Below are 20,777 nucleotides of genomic sequence, written 5' to 3'. Positions count from 1 at the left end.
CTGGAGAGCTTCACGTTGGGATGGCTGGGTTGAAACACCCTGAGGAATCATGGGAAGCCCTGCAGACAAAAAAAAAAAACCCAAACACTCGGGAAGGTAGAAGAATTTCCCTCATCACTATCAGTGGAGAAAGGGTGGGAATTATGGCTGTGAGGGACAGAAGTTGTTTCACATCAATGAAGCCACCATGCTGTGCAAACAGCAGGTGAGGGTCAGCATCATGCTGGGAGGCAAAATGCCACGGAGGTCACTACTCTTCAGGGGAATTAAACAATGCACAAGGGTTTTCATCAGTGGGGAAGAGGGGTAAGTGCCATCCACCTCATTGCCGGAAAATAACCGAGGCTCACCTGCTCAAGGAGTAAAGGTCCAGGCTGCCCATCCCCGTGAGCATTTGCACTACTGCCAGGAGCCCAAATGTGAATGTGGGTGCCTGAGAGGTGGGTGACAAGAGAAGGAGCTGCAGTGGCTGTGTTAGAAATGCTTAGAAGTGTTAGAAGGAGCTCGGGAGGGGGACAGGTGGGGAGGCCCTTGGCTCCCATCAGCAGGGAGGACAGAACAGACAGCTGCTGATCCATCCGTGTCCACCCCTGAAAGAGGAGGTGAACACCCTCACACCAAGGCATGGGAGTATAGGGGAAGGGAGCTAGAGAGAAATCCTTTCAGAAGATTGCAGGTAAAACAGTGGAAACTGAGACAAAGATCTACAAACCTATTATTTATAATTCCATTTTCTCCTGTTCCCTCTTTCAGTTCCCTGGATCACTGGAGATGCAGTAGGAAAGTTGTTGGGTTAACTGGTTGAATGTCTTAGATGCCATTATGCTAGCGTGGCAGAGACTTGCTCTGGTAATTTTCATAGTCAGGATATTAAAATAGAATTATTTCTCAAGAAGACTTGGAGGAGGTGATGTGTGCCAGGGGTGCATACACGGCCTCCAATGTCCATGTTCTAATGGAGGGACAAGGACCTGCTCAGCACTAGCATGGTGGGGATCTGCTCCAGGTCTCCAGAATGGGGGTGGATGAAGCCTTTTTGAGAGCAACAAGCAGGACTGTCCCAAGCACAGGACTTGGTGGCAGTGGGGAATTTTAATTGCCTGACATGTGTAGAGATGGCAATGCTTCAGGTTGCAGGCTGTTCAGCAAGGTCTCGCATGTTGCAGCAGTTTTCTGGGTACAAAGAGTGGCAGAAAGAGCAAGAGGAAATTTTCTTTGGTTTTGACTGGAGGCAAGGGAAAGAACTAGCAGAGAACTTGAAGGTGGGAGACAGTTTAGGTGAGCAAGACCATGAAATGAGTTTGAAACTGAAAAAAACAGGCCATTTTGTAAATTATGTGCTCTTGTTCATCTTAAACAAGAGAAAAACAGACAGAAAGTGTGTGAAGCATGGCAAAGTTATTGAAGATGAGTATAAAAATACCAGGAACGAGTAAAAATGGAAAGTCAGAAAGGTTAAGATCCAAAATGAGATTAAATTAGGAACATGAAGGGCAATAAGCATTTTCTGTTATCATATTGGGAAGAGAAGGAATATCAAAGAAAGTATTGAAGAACTGGAGTGCTTAGAGGGTTGTGTCAAGTAACCATTAAGCTGCTAATGGCTTTATCTGACAATTAACAGAGGATCTTCTGAGGTTCTGAAGTGCTGGGGAAAAGTAGATTTAATGATTCTTTCAGCAAAACAGGAAAAAGGAAGAACTGGAAAATTCCACAACAGACTGCTTTAAATCTAGCTTCTAAGAAAATATAGGAACAAACATGTTTCTGTAAATCGCTAGAGGAGTTAAGTAACAGCCAGTGTGGTTTTGTCAAGAGCAAACTGTGTCATACCAGCATAATTTCCTCTGTGCCAGAGGAAGAGGTCTGTGGACAGAAGAAAAGTAGTGACTGTCACAGCTCTTGACTCATGAGGAAATGACACAGAAGATATTCTGTCTCTTAAGGTGAGGGCTTGGATGAAATAGCTAAAAGGTGGTGGCAAATCTATTTAGAAGATGAAGAGTCATTAGTAGCTCACTAAAGAAATGTAAGAACTTCTCGAGTAGGAGTAGAACTTCTTGAGCTGTCTTAGAAGTAGAGCTTCTCAGTATTTCCACTGATGGATTGAAAAATGAATATTAAGCCAGCGTATGAACCATGGTCAGGTGCCTGTAAATGTGTTTGAGCACCATCTTAAAACTAAATTGCGGACAGGTGTGTACAGGAGAAGAGGACTAGAACTCACCAAGGGTGCATGGAAAGCCCCGCTTATGTGGAGAACAATCACCTGGTGAATTCATGGGGATGAGTCACTATCTGGGCTGATCACAGGCTGAACATGTGTCAACACTACCAGGCAGAAGAAGGTGTACATCCATTAGGATGAACCTTCTATTGTATAATAGATTATGCCAAGTTGTACTAAACAGATGTGTCACCTGGAAGACACTGGGAAAATATGATCTATGAGGAAAGACTGAGGTTTGTCATGTTTCTTTTGAGTCATCTCTTTTCTAAACAAAACAGTCCCCAGTTGTATAAAAGGCTACCACTAAGAAAAAGGGAACAGTCTGTTCTCCATAGTCATGTAGGACGGGAGATTTCAGATCTGCACTGAAAGGGCTTCCACAACAGTGGGAAGAGATGGCTCTCGCCTTATCTGAGATACCCCTAGAAACAGAGATGCCATCTGTTTTCCCAGTGAACACCTCTTGTCAGCAGTGATGCACATGCAATGACACCAGCCTGCTGGAAGTGGTATGGACGAACAACTTCTTATAGTTGGATGAAAACCCATTTTTCTGTAGGTCCAGCCTCCCACAGTCCATGGCCTCTCAGGCCAGTTACATGTGAGGAAACCATTGTTTGGACACCAGGATAAATTTCATTTTCAGCAGTGTAAACCTGCCAGATGGGAGTAATTGTACTGATGATTAATGCATGATGAAAGCTAGAGGCATCCTTCTGCCTTCCAAGGCCTCCACCCCAGTATCAACCGGGGCCCTTCCAGTGTGCTGTAAAGTACAAGCCTTGTTTCAACCCACAATGATGGAGAAGAAAAAGGACTGGGTAAAGTAAAACCAATTAAAAAACTTGCCAGGGACTAATGCATTTTGGATTCTGGTATCCCAAAGGAAAGAAGTTTCCTATCATCTGGACTTTGAAGGAGGTCTGAATGAAGTGAAGTGTAGCTCCTGTTACGATCTAGCATACTGTGGCCTAGCAGTTCTCCTGATCTAGTGGACTTTCCTTGTGCCAGGTCAGGTCTGTGGAAGGTCTCCTGGAAGCTCATAGCCACTTCCCTGAATTATTTCAATGTCCGGGAATCACTTCCCTGAATTATTTCAGTGCCCAGGGGTGTGTATGATGGATGTCACAGCACAGAGCCATACAGTCAGAGGATGTACTCAGGATGCCCTATGTCTGAACAGAAGGTCTGTTAGGCTTGGTAACATATGGTGTTTTCCAGGCTGTATGGCTTCACTCTTTATGTATAAGCTGACATAAACAGGTTTGGTGGCTGTATTAAGGGGTATGCAAACCATTGTATGCACTTTTGGGTTGTGATTTGGGAGCTGAAAAATTGCACATGGGTGAACTATTCATACTGAATCGAAGTTGGCACTCTTTTGGATCCAAGCCTCCCAGATATTCATACTTTGTTTGGTATGAAACGCTCTGTTCAGTTCAAGATAAATGTTTTTGTTTTGAAACATTTGTAAGAAAAACAAGCAGTGTCCAACAGTGACACTCCAAGGTCAAAATATGAAAGATCCAAGCTCAGTTCCTTCCTCTGCACGCAGGATTTGAAACTTAACAAGGAGATTTCCCCTTAACAAGGGCAAAGAATAAAGGTCCTAAAGTACTGAAGTTTATAGCTGCAGAAGTAGAGAAACTGAGGCCATATTGGTTAAGCCAAGCCAGGGCTGTATAACTGCAGTGCAACCAAAACCACATAGGAGTGGTGGGTGAAAATCTAAATAATCTGTGCAAAGAGAGCCAGCAGTGCCAGAGCAAACCCCTTGGAGAAGGGTGGTGGGCTGACCTACCCAGAATCAAAGCATGGTGCAAAGGCTGCAGGTGTTCCCTAGGCCTTCAGGGAAACTTAGGTGGCACCATGAAAGCCATTGCTGGCATACCAATGATAACTGAGGTGGATACAGTCTAAGCTTGCAACAGGATAATGCTGTATGATTGGACTTAGGCAGACAATGGAGGAGTTTGGAGGAGGATGAGACTGCTATTTTAGGAAACTTGCAGTAGGCTGTCACACAGCATAATAATATCTGAGCACGTGTGGTTGCACACCGTTGTTTTTAATAGCTTTAAAACTGAATTGCAGAGTTGGCATAAGATCTCTGCCTTGTTGGGTGTTGGTGGATGTCCTTTAAACAGTGTTTCAAATGGAAACCTCAAGTGCTTAAGCTGCCCTCAAGGCTTGGCTGGTGGCTGGGAAAATGAGCTGGAGTCTCTGGGAATAAAATTACTCTCCTCCCAATAACTCATACCACAGTCGCTCCCTAGTCCTAGGATGGACACTACTAAAAACTCCAATTGTGAAGTAAAATCATCCAGCTGACATGGTGCAAAATGTACTGCCCAAGAGAAGCAGTAATGTTAGAGCCATTTATGGGACTGTGTCCAAAGCAGATGGTACAGATACTACCTGCAAAGCAGAAAGGGTGATGGCAAGCATTGGGGATGTTAGGTCTGAAGATGCTTTTGCCCCTCCTTCATAGGAAAAATGTTTTCCTCCTAACCAAGAGGCTGTGGGGAGGGGAGCTGCAAGTGACTAATTTGATTAGACATTATCCTTACAGGATGCTGTATTGACAGCTACACTCAAACCTTTCTGGCCCACTCATCCGTTGGCATAACGAGATTGCAGCTTATCTGATTTACCAAGTAATATTCTCATGCCACCTGCTTGTATCCAAGAATAAGCTTTCCTGCCTGGAGCCATGGGAGCCCAGCGGGGACCAGAGCTGTGTCCCCCACCCCTCCTGGGCCAGGGTCTTCCTCTGCCCCCCAAAGTCCGGCCTGCTCCTCCAGCCGTACGTGGATTGTCTCTTGCCGCGCAGAGGTCTAGCGTGCAAAACCTCAGGGCTCTTGCTCAGCATCCTCCCCTGGCCTTTCCTTCCTCTCCGTGGCTGGCCGGGGACCTTTAGATGGCACACAGCACGACCTTGCCACCTGGGCTCCTGTCCCCACGCCAGGCACTGCCAGGGCCCCGTTCCCACCTGCGGCCCAGCTGGCAGAGCCACCAGCGGGTGGGAAACCGCCCCAGCCTCCCTGCGGCAGCCCCCGGGCGAGGCGGCTGGAGCTGCACAAGGGGCCGAGGGCACTTGGGCAAGTCTGGGGATGGTACCAAACTGGGTGAGCAGAGGGCAGGGCTGCCCTTCAGAGGGACCTCAGGGGCTGGAGAAATGGGTACTGGAAACCTCCTACAGCCCAGCCTGGCAAGCGCCGAGTCCTGCCCCTGGCTGGCAGGAGCCTCGCAGAGGCCCAGGATGGCAGCAACAGGGACGTGTGTCAGCTGGGGCATGTGCACGAGCACAGCCTGAGCTGCATACTTGTTTTAATGTAATCTGGCTGTACACAGAAATACAGCAGTGGAGCACAGGAGCACGGCTTAGTGACGATCCTAGGTCTGCAGAAAACGCAGCTTGAGCAGTAGCTGGTTATGCTAGAGCTCTATTTTCTTGCTCACTGGAGAGGTGATACCTGAATTGTAGCAGGATCATTGAATGTTTATAATGAAGTATAAACACCGTGTACTACTGTGAACAGGAGAAAGTGTGCTGCTGGCTGTTCAATTGCAAAGGGTGAGCAACATGTTTTAGAGTCAAAAGTAGTACCTGGATAACCCTCAGAAAATTTTGCTTGCATTTTGGCCAGAATGTTGGCTCCATCTTGTCATGACCAGGGAATATCAGCCCTCCCCTTATTAATTCTTTTGGAGAATTACTTTAAAATTAAGTATTGCATTGGTTAATAGCAGGAAAAAGTCAGAGATTTGAATCTGAATGGTTCTCGCAGAAAGGTGGTGGTGCTATGGACACACACATAAGTACAAAGTTTTATTTTAGATAGTAGTGTGTTCTGAGTAAGCACCAATCAATAAGCATGTTGGGTTACCTTGCCAAAGTGCTTTCAAGCTCCATAAATTGATAAGACACAGAAAGTACATCTTCAGGTTAACATGAAGCTAGTTCTCAGTTTAATTGTTTTCTTTATTTCTGAAAGAAAAACCCTCTCCCTAAATGCAGAATCTTGCAAACTTTTAAAATAAATGCCAGTTTTTGTGGGTTTTTTTATAATTGCCTAGTGTTTAGAGGAGGTATAAGACCACCTGCTATCCTGGAGGTACTTCACTCAAGGGAATGGTAGTGTGTAAGACGCTGGAGCCTGCACTGCCCAGTGTTCCAGGATGACTCCTGGGTTTTCGAAAGTGACAGCCCTTCCCTTTTACTCTAGCACATAAGTCAGTTTGGGATTTGGCAAGTCTGGCTGTTGTTTTTTGAGAGACATCTATGAGAAAAGTTATCTTTGCCGTGCCAGAAGACTGGAAATGTACCTGAGCCTTGAGTAAGTTCACCAGACCTGGCATGGTGATGTGCCTTCTTGTCTTTATGCCCCTCGCATACATTGTAAATATGCACAGATTCGCTTCCTCTTAATTTTATTGAGAGATGGCTCAGTTAAAAAAATTATTACAATACAGTAGCAGTGGCAATTTCTGCAATAAGACTCCATGAGTTTATTACCTGTAAATTGACAGATTGTATCCAAAGCTCTCAGCACAAATCACTGAACCTTGAATAAGATTACTTAGTTGGTCAAATGTTCTGTGAAGCTGAAGAACAAAAACCATCATTGAACTCTTCCCAAACTCTACCACGTGCACTCCTTGTGCAACCATCTTCCCCAAATACTCTGGGCATGGAATTAAGGAAAACACAATGGTAGGACACATGAAACTTTAATAAAGAACACTAATAACACAATATAGGTGCCCAGATCTACCCAGAAGTAGGTTTGCTCATGCAGTGTCAGGGGGACATGATGAAGAGGAGAGAAGAGGCTCTAAGAAAAGGTTTGTAGATGTCTGCAGAACAAGAGGGCAGCATCTCAGATGAGTGAAGTGATTTGTGGGGAACATGGCCATAATGGGGAAAAAAAAAGGCAGAGAATAGGATTGTTTAGCAGAAAAGAAGTGGAGCAGAGAAACTGACTCTAACTTCAAGAGTAAAGAAAGAGCAGAAGAGATGATAAAGTAATGAGGAAGAAGAAAAGGGCTATTGAGTCCATAAGAAGCTGTGGAAACAGCCAAGGACTGAAACCTGGGAAGGAATATGGAGAGCATGGAGACTACAGTGATTAAAAAGAGTGGTGGTGAGCCAGGAGGGCCATGGGGCAAAAGCCAACAGAAACTGCCCATCCATGCTGCTGGAAGTGGTTATTGAGGAAAATCCTTGGGCCTCTCATCAGGGAAGATCCAGGGGACAGAAGCATTTCTGCAAGCCAGGGGGGCTGTTGGGCAGGGGGAAATCAAGGCTGAAAGGGTCCCACAGGGAGTATTTCAGAGTTTGCTTTTGGCTACTTAGATAGGAACAGGTGATGCTGAGTGATTCTCAACACAACTGCTCCAGGACAACTAAACCAGGCTGGGAAGATGCTCAGAGAAATACGTGTTCAGGTGAGTTTAGAAAGAGGGTGATGGCACACTGAGATAGTGAAGATGGAGGTGGCTCAGGGATAGGCCTTGCCAGGATGAGGTGACAGTGCTGGGCACAGGGCTGCAACCACAGAAAGTGGCTTTAACTCAAAGGGCAGACTACTATGAACAACTGGGGAACCACAAGTGTGGGACTGAGTGTAGCGACCATGGGTAAGAAGAGGTCAAGCCAAGAAATCATGAGAAGAAGCTGGGAGAGACTGTGTAGTCTCAGTGCACACAGTAGAACAGTGTAAAGAGGGGTGCAACATTGGCCAGTACAAGGCTACAGCACAGGAGGCAAGTACTCGTGTTCCAGAGACCAGCAACAGGGTTGGTCATACAGATGTTTTACTTGTCATAACAGGAGTGGCCGTAGCTCCCCGTGGTGGGGCTGCAGGCACAGAACTGCACTGAGTCCTGCAGAGGTTTCGACAGTGTTTGGGCACACTGCAGCCTGTCTTCTCCTCCTTCTCTCCTTGTGGGCAGAGGGATGCTAATGTTCATCTCCTGCAGCAGATGTTGCTGCAGTGATGGTATTTTTAATGGGCATTAGTAACTATCTCTTTGAGGCAACACTGCAATTTTCAGTGTTTCCAGCTTGTTGCTCAGTTTGAAGTGGATGTAAGTTTGGTCTTTGGGTCAAGTGTATTGCAGTTGCAAGTTTACAGAGGTGGTAACACTTTGGGACCCTGAGAGTTGACTGGAACCTCTGGGCACCTCTGTAAAATAAATCCCTTTGCTATGTGAGAGCCCTCAGCTGACGAGAAGCATGCAGTGGTGAAAACAGTGAAGTTTCCTATCCATGGAAGATTTACCCTATCTCAGGTCTTGAAGCTTCAAAGAAAAACAGCTGTTTAAAGCATAAAACAGACAAACAAAATACTCTGGGAAAAAAAGAAAAAATATCATCTTTGATAGCTTAGAGAAAACCTCACAGTTCTTCTCCCTTTTCCAAAGCAATATAATGAAGTCCATCCTTTTTTCCCACAGAGCAAGCAGAGATAGAAAGCTGAAATGCAGTTGTATATAAAAGCCTTTGGCTTATTCTCTAGCTCTGTGACTCACTAATCAGCCTCACATTCACAACTGCCCTCTCCTTGGAGTGCAGAGGGGTTCTCTGACCTAAACCTTCCCTCCTTAGTCTGCTTCCGCCTTCTGTTGCAGATGGAAACTGTGTCCTCTAATGCTTACTAAGGCCAGGTGCCTGGCTAATGGCCTTTGGCTGCATGCACATACAGATTCCCCTGGCTTTGGTAATTTGTGCTTCTGGTTTTAGCTTTTAAATCCATCATCAGGGCTGGCATGGACATCCTGGCTTATCCAGAACTACTCAAGCTCTGTGCCAGCAGTATCACTTTTATAAAGCACCTTGAGATGCATGCCATGTAAGGAGCTGTAACTATCCCATTGGAGTAATCTGGAGCAATAATCTGGAGGCAGCACTTACTGACTGCAATATGTAATGGAGGACATGTGTTCTGCCATTACATCGTGCTTCGCAACACGTTAGAGCCTATAGATTTATTTCTGCATTTTTGGTGTTAAGCTGCTTCTGTTGCATGAACAGAAGAGGAACCAGACTTAGAATACTACACACATGATTTACACCTTCAGGGATATTCATATACCCTCTGTGCCTCTTGTTTTGGAAGGCATCCTGGGAATAACACCAGGGATTAAATAAGCTGCGGCCTGTTACCTCACTGCAAAATGTGGCAGGGGGTACTGGCTGCCTCAAGGGAACAACCCCTCCCTCCTGCCTTCCCCAGGAGAAGAATAGGATCAGGCCATGGAGATACCCCACAGCTGTCTTCAAGTGCAAAGACCTTAGCCCCAGACAGCTGAACTCCCCTCGTGTTTGCAGATGCCACCCTCCTCGCCCAGTTTGAAAAGGCAGGCTCTCCAGGATTCCTGTGCTGACAAGGCTGATCTCTGCCCTCCAGGAGCTGGTGGCTTGGCATGAAAAGACAAATATTGTATCTTTAAACAAATGTTGCAACTAAAATGAATAAACCTGCCAATGTCTGCAAATGGACCAGTTCAGTAGTAGTAGATACTAGATATGTATATAGATATGTCAACAGTATGCCTAGTAGTAAACACTAGAAAACAACAACCAAAACGTCCACCTCTTTATTTGATGGTCAAAAAACGTCTCTTTTTCATCAGGTTGCCTCGGACCTGGATGGTCTTTTGGTACAGAGTAGCAACAGGCCATTAGGGAAGCTGTCATGGCTTGGAGAGTGAAATCCAGTGGATTACTGATCAAGCTGCAACCATCGTCCATACAGTTGTGCAGAATCCAGAAGATGGCAAAAAACCTGATCTGCCTCTTTGGCTGGCACATCCCTGAATGTTAAAATCCCACTTCAGGAGAGATTTTAGCCAGCTCTGCGTTCACCCTGTGCTGCCAAGGCAGCAAGATGCTGAAGGGTTTGGGAGAGAGGCTGTAACTTAGTTTTGCTGCCAAGCCCTTGACAACAACCCTGAAAAAAAATATCCCCCCTGGGCTGGCTACCCGTCACTGCAGAGGACATGAGGCTCCTTGACTCCTCCGTGCTTTGAGCAGCCTCCTGTTTTCGCTTGCAAACAGGGGGGATGTGTGTCTGTGTGTCTGAGATGTGTTGTGTGCACAGGAGCATGTGAGCCCCTGCTCTACCAGTTGTCAGTCAATATGTTTAGCAAGAATGACACTATCATACTTCGGAAGGGAAAGGTGACTTTCGGTTTATGTCATTTAAAGCTGTGAGGTATTTGAATGGCGCCTTGAAAGACATGAGGCAGTGATTTATGATGCCTTTTTATCTAATGGATGTAACACACCCAAGAACCTTACCCTTGAACCACAGAGGAACAAACTTCAAATGATTTCCCTTTCATCTGTATTGCATCACTCTTCACTGGGAAAGATCAGCATTTCTGAGTAGAAGTCACAGAAACTGAGAACCTCTTAGCCAATGGCCTTCATGTGGTGTGCCACTATGGGAAAGCCTTATTTCTCCTGTTTCCTGCTCTGGTGAGGAGTAGAGCAGACTATCGCTGTCCTCTCAGTCCTTGGCAGACCTGGGACTGGGACACAGGTCCGCCAGCAATGCAGGCACATGTGTGTGACACCCCAGAAGGAAGCCCTGCATCCTCAGCAGCACAAACTAGATCTAAAGCTAGAGCAGGAAATCCTCCTGACTTACGGTGCAATAACCATTACAATAGCTGTCAAGGGCAACTCAAAATGCATCTTCATGTAGTTGTTCTCCAGCACCCTGGAGAACAAGCCCACAACTTGATTGCCTGCTGGACAGCAGGGAACTTAACGCCTGATGCAGGAGGCTATTTAGAGATCTCATACTGTGCCACTGGCTGCTGAGCTAGCACATGTTGCTAAATCTGAGCCGGCAGTGCAATTGCAGTAATTCCCAGAGCTTATTCCAATAATAAGGCAGAAGGAGGGGGGCTGCTAGGGCTAGGAAATCCAAAACTGCTGCTGCTGTATTTCATAAGATAGGGCAGAAGATGAGATTAATCATCTCATCTGCATACCTGTTTTACTGCAGGCTACTAGTAAAACTACCAGTTACTCTTGTGCTGAGTCCAGCACACTGAATGTATGTTTTATTTGGTCAGGCCACCTCTTCTGTTACAAAACAGCCAGTTTTGATGAGCAGGTCTAGAACAGGCCCTTGGATATCTTCTTTGACAACAAGACTCTGCAGTGCACCTTTGTTTTTATAAGATCCATTTCATGTTACATCTAATTTAACAGGCCCAGGAATATGCTTCAATGCTTTGATGCCTCCCTTTTTTTCTATGCCTAGGACAAACTACCATAATACTGTGAAAATGAAGGTTAGTTTCATTTTGTTTTCTTCTTGCTCCAAACAGCAAATAATGCATTGACAGATGTTACAGTCACCAACCAAAATCTTGTGCTGTGATTAGCTATTATTAGCATGTTTCTAATCCCCAGGGGATTAAGTGGTCACCTAAGCATGGCTTCGAGTGTCACCTATGTCTCACATGGACATAAACTAATCTGTTTTGTTGGAAACAGATGAAGTGATAAGTGTTTTGAAGCCCTTCTAATTTACAGAAAAGACTGCAGTTCGTTCTCTCTCAAATCCCTGTGTCAGGGTGGAAAAGCATACTTCTGTACTCAGATTCAGTGTCAGGGGAAAGTCCTTTGAAATCTAGTGGGCATCTAGCTCTCAAAAAGCAGTTTAAGAAGTTACTTTCTATGTCATTCTTTAAGTGGCCAAGCATGTTAAAGAAATTACATGGGCTTTCTGCTGATTTTCCTTTCACTTCTAAATGAAGTAAATGCTGCTGGTGGAGAAGATGCAAGTACAAGGAACGCGTGCCAGGGGAGCTGAAGGTAGGCAGCACAGTGTGGGCGCAAGGCCATAGGTAACGAGCTGTGCCTGAATTAACAGAGGTGGTTATTTCCACACTCGGTGCAGGAGGCTGCCAGCCCTGTGCAATCCTTTCAGGGCCCCTGCTCATCCCTGGAGCACGGTACATATGGTGAGCAGACAGCTGTGGCTGAAGGATTAGCTCAGTCCCTCTGCCAGACATGCACATGCAAAGTATCATTGCCTCCCTCTAAAGTGTAAGTGGAAGCTGCACAGAGGCCAAACCAAAGTTTCCTCTGGCAGCAAGCAAGGACTGTCTTTCCCAGGTAATGGGCAACCCTAAACACGCTGCCTGGAAAGCAACACAGTTCACACCAGCTGCGGGGCGAGGTTGCGTGCTTCTGTTCAGGAGTTCCTGGGCAAGCAGCTGTAAGTGATCTCTGCAGCAAGTGCAACACATCCAGAAGGCTTTAGCCTTACTCTGAATGTCCAGATTGTTGGATCAGTACCAGGAGGTTCCGGACTCCCTGGCCTTACTCCGTAGGAACTACAGAGTCATCCTTAGTAGGTATGTCCAAGGCTCCCCAGCACCCAGCAGCCCAGGGGGAAAGGTAACTGCTAGTGCTGGCAGCTCCTAGATGAGTCTTAAATCTCCCAGGTGAGCCTGGGTAGAAAGAGAAAATGAGCAGCCTTTGCAATTGGGGAAATTCTTTGGGCTCTTGGAGAAATTGTAAGAATGGCAGGCACGGTTTGCTACCAAAAGTGTTTTTCTAGCCACTTCTGCCTTCTCATCTTTTTGTGCTTTATTGCATCCCCATGGAAGGCTTCCAGGAAGAACATCTTGGGAAGGAGAGAGCTATAGTATTTACGTAACTGGAAATGTTGACAAGATGAGCTGGGAACGATGTGTATAAAGATGTTTCAGTGCACAGGAGAACTGAAGACTCCAAGATTTTGATGTGAATATGAAGGCAAATCTTTAGTTTTGCACTTTTTTTTCCCCCCAGTAGATAATGCATAACATCTTTCTTCTCTCGGAAGGATCCCCTTAATTTGATGATGCAGATATTGAAAGAGCTAATTATATATCTACCCCATGCAAGTTGTCAAATATGAACACTTGCCTGTGCAGATGAGTATGTATAGTCCATGAGTTTCTCTGGTTAATGCTCTGTGCTTATTCTCTTAACACGTGTTAGAAGCAGAAAGACTTCAATAAGACAAAGGTACAATCACATCAGCAGACTTATTAGATTTCTGGGCAGCTTTTTCCATTATGTAAAAGCTGTGTTTGTATTAGTATAGCAGTCAGACCCACCAGTGTGAGGATTACAGTTGGTTTTTACATAATGGATTATCCAAGATTAAGCGTTTTATTCAGGCACACGAGCAAAAATAACCAATTAGTGACTTTGCAGATTCATTATTTAAAGGCAGCTGGAGGGCAATTGACACAAAACTCTCCTGCTGACTGCAGCCCAAAGACTGAAGCAGAGTAGTCTCAGGGATCTCCAACGTCTCTACCCCAGCAGGTAGGTCTCTCTTCAGCAGAGGCGGGCCGGATTAGCATCTCTTGCAGCAGGAGAGTGCAGCTTGCATGGCAGCAGCTGGGAACAGAGTAACTGCTCAGGTGTTTGGAAGTCCTGGGTGAGTAGCTCAGCTTAGATGCTGCAGGCAAGTTTCAGGTAACTGTGTTTCATCTTGGCATCGGAACAGGTATTCAGGGTCAAATACTCCGCAAGAACGTATATGCAGGTACTATCTTCCCAAAGTGTGAGAAACAAATATGCTCGGATACGGATGAGCTGGGATACCCAAGGAGACAAAGCCATGGCCACCTTGTGGCTGTGCTGCAATGGCAGATCAAGCCTCTAGAAACTGAGTATTATTTGTCATGTTTGTAGAGGGAATGGTCTGACGGCAGAAAATAGCAAGATGTATTTTGCCATTAGAGTAGGCAACTAGGAAGAGCCTGTTACTTCACTCTAGGAAGAGAGTGATGAGAACTGGTCATAAAGAACACAGCTTTGCTGGCTTGAAAGCAAAGTGGACACTCACCACATAATAGTTAGAAACAGCATCCTTACAACCTACAGTGCCTTACCAGAGCTCATCAGAACATTTTTCTTTTTATGAAAACAAAAATTTAAAAAATTTCAAATTTTTATCAATTTTACCAACCTTATCCAGAGTCTGGCTTCATTTATAATGTAAAAATATCATGAACTGCAATATTGCTACTGGCAAGCAAAATACTCTTGCAAAGTAATTGCCGTTGATACTCAGTTTTGGCTGGAGTTAGGCACCACAATGACCCAGTTGTTTCTCAGTGGAGGAGTTGGTAGTCTACTCAGCATGGAAAGAAACCAGTTTTAAAATGAGGGGAATGTATCTGTAGGCACAGCACTAGCTACCCACATCAACTGCATGAAATAAAACCCCACGTTTGCTTTTGTCTTGCAGAATGAAATACGCACAGTATGTTTTCCTGGCCTCGATCTTCTCCACTGTTGAATATGGCCTAGCTCAGACCTGTGCAGTGGAGTCTTTCTCTGTGAAAGACAATTTTGATCCAAAAAGGGTAATTATGGTTACTTCAACACTATATGTGAAGAAGCTTCATATATATACTGTTTTTTCCAGGTTATGGGTTGTGCTAATCTAAAGGGGTTCCTCACCAAGAAGTTAACTTCTTTTGTATGCTGTCTCTCAGACTCTGTTCCTGTAGTTTGCTTTTCTCACTACTGTTTAACCTTCTGAGTATTATGGTAAAACAGCCTTGAAAGTCAGGGATGTTAGCCTGTTAGATGTCATCTTCTGTTAGCTCGAAGCTTGGTACAGATCTCAGCTTTGAGCGGTCCCGTGCATGAAACAGTTTAGATCCCCATCAGAGAGAAAGCCCAAACACATGCCCTGGGGGACTTGCATCCACCACCAGCCATTCCTGGGAGTCATAGCAAACTGAAAATTTATCTAGTTGGGTGTCCTGAACGCAGACTGACTCTTGTTTAAACACAGCATTTAATCTGCCTGCCTCTGAGGAGGAAATTGGGGCTAACTTGGTGCTGCAAAGGTCCAGACAGGTGTGCCAGTACCTATTTTGACTGTCCCTCAGCAAACATCACTTCCAGTTGCAGCTGGGGTGGGGCCAGCACTTCCTCTATAGAAGACTGGCTTTGCTGGAAACAAACCCACGTCTGGGGAGAGCTTTGGGAACATCCCAGTTTTAAAAAGTCAAAGTTTTTCTCAGGCTCCTGCATTTGGGAATTAGGGGCTCTGTTTCAGGCTTAAGTATGTAACGTGCCAAACAGATCTCATTAGCTTCACTGAAGAATCAAATTTAACACAGCTAAATTCAGCTTTCCTCCATATTTCTACTAATAATGTTAATTTTTGAGGGCCTTCCTGTCTGTCAGTCACCTGTTTAGGTCTTGTTTTCATTTTACTAGACGCTACTCATACATTTTCAGGGACCCATTTTTTCCGAGAAATTTTCCTCCCCTTAATCTCATTTCATTTCCCCCTGCTGCTAGTCTCCCCAACACATCGTTTCCTCTTCATAGTGCACAGAGTCATCGCTTTCTGCTTCTCTGGGTAGACCCTTCTCACTGTCAGAGATCAACGGTGGCCCCTGGCAGCCACAAGAACGTCTCCAGCCAGCTTGCTAAGCTCTTTGTGGCCGCCATTTGGTATCGTTGACGGCATCTTCCATGGAAAAGCAGGGGCCTGAACGGGAACAGGGAAGGACCAGCCTGACTCCCAGCAGGCATCTTAGGATGGGAGAAGCTTTCGGTGTGGGGTCACTGTGACAGGAACGTCTGACGTGACGAGTACATGCACGCAGAAGTGCAGAGCTGCTAGACCCCCTCCTCCTGGCACGGAGGCAAGGGTTCATCAGACAGCGCAGCGGGACCTGGGTGCTACATACCCACCCAAACTCAGACTTTCCCCATAGGCCAGGCAATAGGTAGTTAGAAGGGCACTATGTGGACAAAAATGCTTTTGTGAATATCTTGCCATGGTCATTAATCCAGATATTAATAGTCTTTCATGTTAGTATGCAGGGAAATGGTATGCCCTGGCCAAGAAGGATCCAGAAGGCCTTTTCCTTCAGGACAACATCTCTGCTGAATACACCGTGGAGGAAGACGGCACAATGACAGCGTCTTCCAAAGGCCGAGTGAAGCTTTTTGGGTGAGCTCTCCTGACTTTCAGCTCTAGCTGCTGCCATGAGGTGCTAGAGGAGGGGGGCATGGATGGTGATCTATCCTGAGCACACAACATGACCGGGTTTTCTTCCTCAAAAAGGGAAGCTCAATCAAGGTAACATATTAGAAGCCAGAAGTTAGGCACTTTTGAGTCCTGGGTTACTTCTCAGCCTGGCGCTGGTCTGGGTCCACCACAAAACTACTGCATAAAGTCAATTATAAAGTCAAATCTTGAAGGATGGAGCAGTTAGGTAAATGAATTGCAACTGAGCGAGAGGAGCTAGCGAAGCCTGTGGGGCTGCGAGAGCTGGACAGCTCTTATTTCCCTGAGAGGTGCAGTGGAAGGAGAGGAGTGTAAGTGAGCATTACTTTCACAGATCTTTCAACACAGTGTTGGATGGACTTCTGAGGAAAACGTGGTTAACTCTTGGATGTCATTGCGGTGCCTGAATAGACAGATAGAAGGAAGCTTAAGAGTTTTGCCTGTTGGTCATGGTTACTGTGAGGAATTACAGCATGTAAAGGGATTAAATAGCTTTCTGGGTGTAGAAAAGAAAATCTGGGGCTTCCAGTAGGCTAGCACTAGTTCTGTTGTGCATTAACTACCAAAAACTGTCTAACTGCATGAGTAATAGAGTAGAGCAGGTGGCTATGAACCTTTTAAGTCTTAACAGTGCAGCACTCCAGGATATTTTGGGATGGGGAAAATGAAGCTTTGCAGGCATGACACGCAATGCGGTTGGGAAGATTCCTGAAAGGACTCTTCAGAAACTGAGTGGGGTCTCAAGGCTGCCGGGAATTTATTTCTGCAATGGCAGGGTAAAGGGGAAGCGCAGCCTGTGCAAGGAAGGGAATGAAGACCCTTCCACTGTTTCACAAATCCAGGTAACGCTTGACAAACTGTGCTAAGACGCAGGTGGTATTCAAAGCAAACAGATGGCAACCAGAGAAGGGCATTAGAAGAAATGGACGATGAAGATGATAGGCTGTTCAGGCACCTACAGGGTTCCCACAGCCTGTGTGAAGGCCTTTAACTAGCTTGGACAGCAGAGTGGCTGTAATTATTTCCGTGCTTGTAACAGACGTCCCTGTGCCAATAGAGCTAGGAAGGGTTAGAGAGAGGAGAGCCCACACCTCGCCTCCGCCTGGGGACACAGCAAATGAGCCCAAATGAGGCCAAATGCAGGTCAGCTCACTCTGCAAACTGCTAGCAGGGAGCCAAGAAATGATGTCCATCATTTTGCTTGGTGGCTGGCTGCTTGTACAGAAATGGGTGGTAAAAAGCCTGCTGAGCTGAAGGAGGGTCAGGGCACTGCCCCAGCTGCAGCGCAGTTGCACAGCAGAGGGGGGACCAGACAGCAGCAATGCACTGTCAGTGATGGAGCGGGTGTCTCAGATTTGCATTACCTAATGACAAACAGTGACTTTGCATTCGGAAAGGCGATGCCCAGCAGTTGTCCTGAACCGTACTTGCCCAAGTCCTGAGTGAGGAACACCCATTTGAAGCTCACATGCCACAGGGTTTTACCTTCAGTCTCATGGATCTCGTTGCAGGTTCTGGGTGATCTGTGCTGACATGGCTGCTCAGTATACAGTACCTGACCCAACCACTCCAGCAAAAATGTACATGACCTACCAGGGCCTGGCCAGCTACCTCTCCAGTGGTGGTGAGTGAACTTCTCCAGCTCCTCCGGTGCTGGTTGATAGCTTACAGCTGCTCAGATTTGCATGTTTCAGTATATGAGCAGGAAAAACAGTTGAGCTCAAATTGTTCCAAGTAGAGAAAAAGCATCCTTTTTTCGGGGGACGCTTTATCCAAGCACTGCTTTTTATCTCCACAGAAGGGGCAGGATCCAGACACTCCCCAGAGACCCCACCTATACACCATATATATTAACAGGGAGGATGAAGCTTAGAGCCAATGGGCCACACATGGCGATTTTGTACAGCCAAGTGGGGTGCTGAACCTAGGGAAGCACCACTTCCTGGGCCCCGCAGTGGGCATTATAAAGGTGCTGAGGGTCAGTCATCCTTGTACTCCTCATAGCTGATGGGAGGTGACATGTGGACCCACACCTGCACTCCAGCAGCAAGGCGCAGTTCTCCTCAGACAGACACAGCTGGACTCAACAAAATGGAGCTGTTAACTGAAGTCCCCCTTGCAGAAACCGCTCGTGCTGAACCTCAGTTATGCACCCTGCACACCCCATACTTTGTGCCTGAGCCTCCCATAGCTGTGGGACTCCAGTTGTGGAAGTTGGGCAGGACTTGGCCTGCTAATGTGTAAGAAAGTACATTCACTTAGTACTGGCAGATAAGCCACACCGAAATGCACTTAGTTTAGTGAGGCTGGAAAATAGGAGGCATGTTTTCCTGAGGCTTCTTGTATAGGAAATGTAATCTGTACGGCCAAAATTTAATCTGTGTTCCCTGCCCTCCCATGCTTGAGTGAGAAACATAAAGTGATTTTTTTGTCACTGAAAACCTGGAAAGTCCTAGTCCTCCTAATACTTCTAGCCTAAGAAACCAAAGGTGGAAATGCACTGAGCATCATGGGGAACAACATGGTCTCAAGATGCCCTGTGCTTGTCCCAGTTCTTCACTTCATGGTGTGGAGATAAGCTGGATGTGGGAGGTGACTTTAGGTCCTTTGGAAAGCTATCCCTGCCATGTGCTGAAGTGATGCATCTCCCTGCAGGATGACTAGGTCCACCTCTGCTCTGTTCTGCCCACTGTGACAAACACGTGTGTTCTGATATTTCAGGGGACAACTACTGGGTGATTGACACCGACTATGATAACTATGCCATTACCTATGCCTGCCGCAGTCTAAAGGAGGACGGCTCCTGTGATGACGGCTACTCCCTGATCTTCTCACGCAACCCCCGTGGCCTCCCCCCCGCCATTCAGCGCATTGTACGTCAGAAGCAGGAAGAAATCTGCATGTCCGGCCAGTTCCAGCCCGTGCTTCAGTCAGGTACTTCGGGATAATTAGCAAACTCACTGAAATGGCTGCTGTGCCAGCTTTTAGAGTAGGTGATCGCATTTCCTGTAAATGCAACAGAACCGTAGCAAACTCAGTTGTATTCTTTTAGCAACTTTTTTTTTTAATGTTATATCTAATAAGAAAACAGTTGCAAAGGGAAGTGCACGCAAGGGAGAGAGCCTGTTACAGGGTGGTTCTGCAGCCTTAAGTTTGCCCTTATAGGAATCCTGTGTGCTGAAACTGGCACACTACCAAAGGAAGATCAGCTTTGTTACTCTAATAGATAGGATAGGGACAGGTGTAACAACCTGGTGTTTCTGCACCTGGAAATGTTTGTCTTGGCCACCTGGATAACAGCATCTTACCTTAGGTCTGTACACTGTCCTCCAGGAAAGGAGGAGAAGCTGCCTCCAGGAAGGAGCACCCTCACTCTTCTTAGCTCCACCATGACTGGTGTCCTGGGCGGTCTGAGTAGCAGAGACGAGGAGCTCTGAGCAGCGGTTCTGACTGTGTCTGCTGGCAGTGGAAGTCATGCGAACAGACCATGTCTAAAGCCCACTTTGAGAGAACTTTTTTTCTGGAGGCATGGGAGCTGATCTTCTAGCTCATCTGCTGTCCATGAGATATAGGCAGATAATTTTTTAGGCCTATGCTGGAGGCAGAAATTCCTCTTTGCTGGCAGCTGAGTGCCCACACCCTTCACACACACGCTGCCTTGCCTAGAGACTGGCCCTTTACTAAGCCAGGCCTGAAGACCTCGACTTAGGGATTGCTGCAGTAACACACGTTCTGCACTGCTGGGCAAGAAATAGCATCTAAACCTTCTGAACGGCACATCGTTGTGTGACCCGGTCCTCCGCTACAGAGCAGGTGCTGGCATCATCCAAGGTTATGGGACTGGTATGTGCATTCCGGTCCCATGTCCCTCCGTATTGCTCACTGTAGCAGAGGGAGAGTAGTCGGTTTGTGGGCTCACGCCTAGGTGCTCACGTAAGCTGAAAACTCACGGCTAGCTGGGACTAGCAAAGGGTGCGCAAGTGCTATGCCAACAGACACAGAGCAATGCAAACAGCAACTTTGCACTCCCCCATCCTAATCTTGTACTGTGATTCAGAAGTACCCTAGGAAGGTTGTAGCTACAGCTTCACTGAAGACTAAAAGGCTGTTAAAGCACTTTGCAAATTTACTTACAAGGACTAAAGTTTACTTTTCTTTATTTCCAGGGGCCTGCTAAAAGTACACTTCTGATCCTATCCTTAAGCACAGAAACCAGACCTCTTGGTCTTGCAGTTGCGACTCAGCTAATAAAAAAAGAAAATCATAGTATGGACTAGTGTGTTTTTCCTGAAAAACACATGAAAATATTGGGGTTTTTGTAAACTGTGCGCAATACAGTATTGATATGTGAATTTTCAAGGGAATACCTAACGTGGCATTTGTCAATAAATGTTTTTAAAAAAAACACCTCTGGAACTCCTTTTTGTTACCTGCTGTGCTGTCAGGGAGCAGGAAGAGTGGGGCTGCTCACCGAGCGG

The 20,777-nt window shown here is 46.2% G+C and overlaps 1 protein-coding gene across 1 annotated transcript; it reads left to right on the top strand.

The window, feature by feature from the left end:
- Window positions 1-14,512: 14,512 nt before the first annotated feature.
- On the top strand, window positions 14,513-19,247 carry LOC142421717 (purpurin). Its single transcript, XM_075526717.1, has 4 exons — window positions 14,513-14,629; window positions 16,106-16,242; window positions 17,811-17,923; window positions 19,021-19,247. Exons 1-4 carry the CDS (start codon window positions 14,513-14,515, stop codon window positions 19,245-19,247), a joined length of 594 nt encoding a protein of 197 aa, XP_075382832.1.
- The last annotated feature ends 1,530 nt before the right edge of the window (window positions 19,248-20,777 follow it).

Source organism: Mycteria americana, chromosome Z (assembly GCF_035582795.1).
Source record: "Mycteria americana isolate JAX WOST 10 ecotype Jacksonville Zoo and Gardens chromosome Z, USCA_MyAme_1.0, whole genome shotgun sequence".
Taxonomy (NCBI): domain Eukaryota; kingdom Metazoa; phylum Chordata; class Aves; order Ciconiiformes; family Ciconiidae; genus Mycteria; species Mycteria americana.
The sequence above is the reverse complement of the archived record's forward strand: the minus strand, read 5'-3'. Positions and strand labels throughout refer to the sequence as shown.